This window comes from Typopeltis vanoorti, chromosome 6 (assembly GCF_054136105.1).
Source record: "Typopeltis vanoorti isolate ZY-2024b chromosome 6, IOZ_Tvanoo_1.0, whole genome shotgun sequence".
Lineage (NCBI taxonomy): Eukaryota > Metazoa > Arthropoda > Arachnida > Uropygi > Thelyphonidae > Typopeltis > Typopeltis vanoorti.
Genome location: NC_143554.1, coordinates 139,907,501 through 139,914,017, shown reverse-complemented (window position 1 = coordinate 139,914,017; position 6,517 = coordinate 139,907,501). Strand labels below are relative to the sequence as shown.

General features: G+C 37.4%; 1 protein-coding gene across 1 annotated transcript in view; it reads left to right on the top strand.

Annotated features, from left to right (window-relative positions):
• The first annotated feature begins 6,198 nt into the window (after positions 1-6,198).
• Positions 6,199-6,517, top strand: part of LOC150105989 (uncharacterized) — a 363-nt gene continuing 44 nt past the window's right edge. The window contains exon 1 of the mRNA XM_090394608.1: positions 6,199-6,517. This exon is cut by the window's right edge and continues 44 nt beyond it. Coding sequence (XP_090250734.1) covers positions 6,199-6,517 — 319 coding nt within the window.

Here is a 6,517-nt window from a genome sequence, read left to right as displayed (position 1 = left end):
CCAGTGTTCCGTTATATAGATTGGTGTTGGGAGTTTCTTGTCAGTTAGGATCGTTGTTGCAAGAATAGAGTCTCTCAGACTTCTGCTGGTAAAACGAGCGATGATTGGTGGCGGTATCTCTCTTTGTTACTTTGTGGGCCTCAGTTAATAGAGGTGATATCTGGGGTTACGATTTGAATTCCAACTTTGCTGCCGATCAGTTGCATTATGCTGCTTAATTCTTCTGTATTTTCTTTTTTTATTCCTTTAATTTGAAGTTCTTTTTCTTTATTTTTGTAGCATATGCTCCATTTGACACTTGAGTGTGTCTACCTCTTTCCGCAGTTCTTCATTTTTGACACTTGAGTGTTTCTTGTGTGTTTATCGCTGCAAGGGAAACTTAAACCACGTATGCCAACGAAATGAGGATTAAATTAACGTAAGTAAAATTTATAAAAGAAAAATGTGACTTATTTTTCAACAAATAATTGTAAAAGTAAATATCATTATGACGGTCAGACGACGTTCGAAATGGTCCACACCCTGTTAACCCCTGTCCCAGTTTCCACATAAGGATACCATTCCCCTTCGTTTCCCTACCCCCCACAAAAAATGTGGCCCAAAACAAAATAATATATATATGTATATTTATATATATATGTATATTTATATATATATATATATATATATATATATATATTATTATTAATAGCAACCCGGGTTTCCAAACTTATTTCCCGCATCAAAACACACCCCCATGTTCCTTCTCCCCTCTTCCCCCGTTTATAAACAACTTTCAGCAAGATCTTGGAATTGGAAGGCATCATAGAACCAAAAACATGGTATTTACAAAATTTTTCCACCTCTTTTATTCTGCCATAATTGCCTTCTATACTCACCCATAATGCCCTATATATATATATATATATATATATATATATATATATATATATATATATATAAGGTTTGTGATTTCCAAACCTTTGTTTTGTTTAGGAGGGACACTCCTAAACAAAAACAGGCTATAATAGCTGTAATTATATTAATAGTGTTTAAGAGGAGTAACATGGGAATTTTCCCAGAAACTATACTTAAATATCATTAGATTTTTGTATCTTTATTTTGATTATAGAAAAACAATTATTTACTTCACTTGTATTTCAAGGTATTTATTTACTTTTGTAGCGAATGTTTTATTATTGTTCTTTAGTAACTTTCATGCCTCAGCTGTCTTTGTTTTAATTCTCTAATATGAAAGCTGGTACACTGTCAAGATAGAATGAGTTAAAACAATTGCATATTCGCGTGTGGAATTTTAAGGTTTGTTAAGGAATAAGGATTTATAAAACGAAGGATAGTTTTCAGAATATGATACTCGTTTCTGGGCAGTTGGACAGATTGTGAGTGTAGATGTTCAGCAGTGTGAACCGAGAATAGAAATTCTCGGTTCACACTGCTTCATATACTAATACTAATTATTCATCTACTGCATTGGTAGATGCAGTAGATGAAGAAACTCGGATGTATGAAGAAAATGGATTGGAGCTATTGAATAAACTGAAACAAAATTCAGCAACAGCAGCGGATTTGATATCACTGTGAATGCTAAAAGGGGATTCTAATCCAGCTGATATGCATGTGGTTATGTTCAATTATATAATTTTAATCCAATTACAGGAATTCGTAATAGTGGATAGAGTGTAAGATAATGCCATTGCACAAAGGTGGTAGAAAGAGACGGGTGTCAAACTACAAACATAAATTCCCAGCATATCAACAAAGAAGCCACATTTCTTGAAATATAAGCCGTCTGTGTTTTTAGATCTACGTTCGCGACGGAAATAAACCCCAAATGGCAATAATTACTAAAACAGTTGCAATTACTGTTGATTACGAAATTACAATGGATAATCATTCATGCTTATTGCTGTAACAAAAATTATTTCTTATAATTTGCAATAACCTTCAACATTGTGTTTTTAGTATGTTTATTTTGTTTATATTTCGAAAGAATTAGTGTATGTGTATGCTCTTAAAATGCAATTTATTACAAATAATCGAAGAAACAAAAAATTACTTAAGTTTATTTCAGGTTAATTAATGCATCAGATGTTGTTTGGCATACATTTACAGTTTGTGCGCTTTGCACTGTGCATCAATAAATATTTTCTCTAATACAATGTTTTTTTTATTTATTTATTACGATTCGTTATATAATTAATAATCACAAATTAGTATTATAATTGTTGCACTTTACAAAATGATAAGCCGTTAGAGAATTGCTCTTATATACATTTTGTCTGAGATTTCAAAGGGTAATTGCTAGAGGATGACTTAAAGCCCAACAGAGCGACTGAGATTCCATCTATTCGTAGGAATCTTTTTCTACCTAATGAATGGATAAACACTGTGTAGTTAAGAGAATTTAATATACTGATATATCCGGATTTGTAAGTATGAATTTCATTTTTCAGACGAGCAATACTTATCTTGAATGTTCATAGTGAGAACTGTTTGTGTTGGTAGGATGTCCTTAACACGGTTGTTCTTTCCAGTGAAAGAAATTCGCAATAACAACGAAGAGGAATGAGTCACTTTGATTAGTCAGCTGACGAACGGATGGACAACCAAGGAAATCGCTAAGGTGCGTGCATTTTGTTGACGTCCTTAATTCGCATTGAGTTGAGTTGAGTTTTGGTGATAAACGATGAGAAACGAATTTTTGAAGATTATCACAGATCACTGTCCTTTCTCGTTTATTTATATTACGATGCAACAAAACACACATGTTTGTCATACATATTCTCAAAGTGACCCTGACATAAAAATTATAGTTATTAATAATAATTGAAAGTTTTATTAAGTTTTTTTTCTTCGTTTGAGTAGGTATCACTAGCTTGAAATTGGATCAATACAACTAAGTAGGTAAGAATGGCTCCGAACATCTAAATAAAAGAGAAAAATAATATTTTATTCAAGTGCAGGATAATTTCATGCTTTGTTTTATTACATCAAAATGAACCAATTACGAACTAATTAGTAGTACTTAAAAGATTTATATTTTGCAGCCTTTTTCGCAAAGTAGACATACTTACCATCAGAGGAATATAATCTGATGTGAAAATCAGTTAATGAATGATTTTCACCCTTTAGTATTTATTACGTCCACATTCAAATTGACGTATTTCTCAATTTTGGATTGTTATGGATTTGTAGGGATTGATACGAAAGTAAATAATATCACATTTCACTTAATTACTCGACTTTGTTGGCAATTATGCGAGGAGTGTTTAGTTTTGCAAGCACATAGAAATAGATTAAAGCTAACAAAATTTAACGAACAACATAAACTATTTAATAAGAAATGGGAAGGGAAAAAAATTAAAATATCTTTAGAATAATTTTTATTTCGTTAAAGTGTTAAACGCAAGTATGAAATATAAAAATGTAAAGGAAAGAAAACGTTTTTAAAGTTTGAAATTTACTATCTACAAAGAATTCCAAGACTGCGATATTTTTGCATACTCTATTCACTGCAGAAAAAAGTGTTTTATTTTCATACAATAATATAACACATTTTGCTGCAGAAAAAAGTGTTATATTGTTGTATTTGCGCATGTCATATGCGTAATGCAAATCTAATAAAAGTGAATAATATTCAGGTTTGCAACTTTTCAACTAAGTGGTTTGTAAGTTTCTGGGACGCACTGAAGCTATTAATTTACAGAGAATGATCATACTTACACCTAACAAGAAGGAACGATTCACTTTGAAAAACCCTGATCCAGTGAAAGCAGGCTGGCAATTGGCACATGCAGTCTGGAATGCCGAAACCTGCAGAAGATTTTATGGATATTTAATTCCCTCATACGTAAAGTTGAAAAAAAAAGCGAAGAAATAATATTAGCGAGCAATTTCACTCATAAAGAAAATGAAAATGTGGAATATGTATTGGCAACACCGTTGAAGCCTTGCCGGTCCCAAGTCCGGAGAAATCGTGAGGGTTAGCGAGGTGCCAACCACCACTCCTGTAAAAACCCTACTGGTTACGAAACAACACCACAGAAGCCACGGAATTCGGACGCCTTTACGAAAACGATTAATAACAATGATTATTAATCGTTTTGGGACTTGGAACATACGTAGTTTGATGAAAGAAGGTGCTCTTTTTAATGTGACGAATGTCTTACGACAGTATAAAATTGGACTATGTGCTTTACAAGGGGCGCGTTAGCCGTGTCACGGCTCGACCTGCAATCAGGGGTACACGTTATATTATAGAGGTGACGACAGAGGACGAAGAGTCCTCGGAACTGCGTTTTTAGTTACTGATAATTTTTTTGTGATATTTTAAATTTTAAATCTGTGAACAATCGGCTGTACACTATTAGAGTTAAGGGACGTTTTCAAAATTTATCTATTGTGAACTGTTATGCGACTACGGAAGAGGGCTCGGAGGAAGCTAAAGATTGCTTTTATGAAGTGCTTGAGCGTACCTGTGCTAATCTACCGTCGAACGACGTCAAGTTAGTGGTGGGAGATTTCAATGCGAAGCTGGGGAGAGAGCGTGCGTGGCGCCCTTTCGTGGGTTGTGAGTCTACACGAGGAGTGCAACGATAACGGGACCAGACTTGCGAGTTTCGCCTCAGCCACGGGATGCTTTGTAAAGAGCACTATGTTCGCGCACCAAGACATCCACAAGCGACCTGAGATCGTCGGAGAGTAGAACAACTAATCAAATAGACCGTGTACTAGTGTATCGGCGTCCATCTCGAATGTAAGGAGTTTCAGAGGAGGAGATGAAGATAGCGTCCACTACTTGGTAGCGTATGATTTTTGGCACAGAATCGGGGGTTCAGAAGTCTTCATGTCCTACCACACGATCTGCATGGGACTTGCACAAGTTGAAAACAGCGGGAGGCAAGCGGGCTTGCCAGTTAGAGCTCCAGAAACGTTTTGAGAAGCTACTTCAGAAGAAGGGTGATCAGGATGGGATGTGGAACAAAAACACGATCGTGTCATCTGCCTCGAGAACTATGAGTAAGAGAAAGGCATGGTTTAATAGAGAGTGTGAAGAAGCTGTGGCGAAACGAAGAGAAGCACTATTGAACTATATAGCGGACAGCAGGAAGAAGGCTGCATATGAGATGGTGAGAAGAGCAGAGAATACATATCTACGCAGGGAAAAGCGAAAGTACCTTAATGAGAAAGTTTGCAGCATAGAGAGAAATAGAGTGACGAATAATGGGCGGAAAATATATCGGACGATCAAAGCCATGCGAGATGCCCAGACACAAGCGGCATCCATAAGAGATGAGAGTGGAAGTCTTCTAACAAACTCAAAAGACGCCCTCGCTCAGTGGCGTAGATATTTTGATGAGAACTTGCTGAATATCAATGTTAGAACGACAGTACCGGAGAACCATACTCATTACCAAACTACTGTATTATGTATTGAAATGCCGACGCTTAGTGAGATTACTCGTGCTGTCCACATGCTGAAAAATAATAAGGCTTCAGAAGGGGACTGCATTCAGGCGGAGCTCCTGAAGAATGGTGGGGAAGTCCTGCTGGAGCAGCTGTACTAGCTCATCTTGTTTCTCTGGCGAGAAGAACGGCTCCTGGACGAGTGGAAAGAGTCGCTGATCACCCCTGTATATAAGAAAGGAGATAAGTCTCAATGCGGCAACTATAGGTGTATTTCACCTTTGACAGCTGGCTACAAGTTGCTGTCTAACATCATGCTAATACACCTCACACCATACGCAGAAGAGCGTCTTGGTGATTACCAGACGGGGTCCAGGAGGAACCGTTCTGCAATAGACCAACTCTTCACGCTGCGCCAAATTTTGAAAAGTGTTGGGAATATAACCGGGAAGTCCATAATATTTTCATAGACTTTTCCAAAGCCTATGACTCAATTATGCACCCATAAATGTGGCAGGTGTTAGAAGAGCTTGGAATTCCTTGAGAACTTCGAAAAATGGTGCAGGTGTGTGTATGTGTATGTGTGGCTGGTTCGAGAGCAAGAGTGAGAGCAGAAGGTGATCTGTCGGACCCTTTTCAAGTACAGACTGGCATGAAGCAGGGTGATTTGCTTTCTCCGATTCTCTTCAATTTAGTGCTGGAAAAAGTAAGTAGAAGTACAGAGCAAGTGTTGGGTGGAGGGGACATGGGGGGCAAGTCGGGATTCTTGGCTACACGGACGACCTAAATGTCATGGCGCATCTACAGGACGACGCAATGACACCGGTTACTGCCATTGAGGAAGCTGCAGAAAGCATTGGCCTGAAAATAAACGCCGATAAGACGAAGTACCTTTTCCTTAGTCGCCACCATGCTGCTCAAGATCAAGAGGGAGCTGCTCAGTTTGAGAGGGTGACAGAATTTAAGTATCTGGGGTCTGTCGTGACTGAAGACAACAAAGTTGAAGCTGATATCCAGAGTCGGGTGAATGCAGCAAATGTGGCCTACTACCAAGTGCGTCCTCTTTTTGTCTCGTGTATACTGTCTTGGGCTACCAAGATGAGACTATACA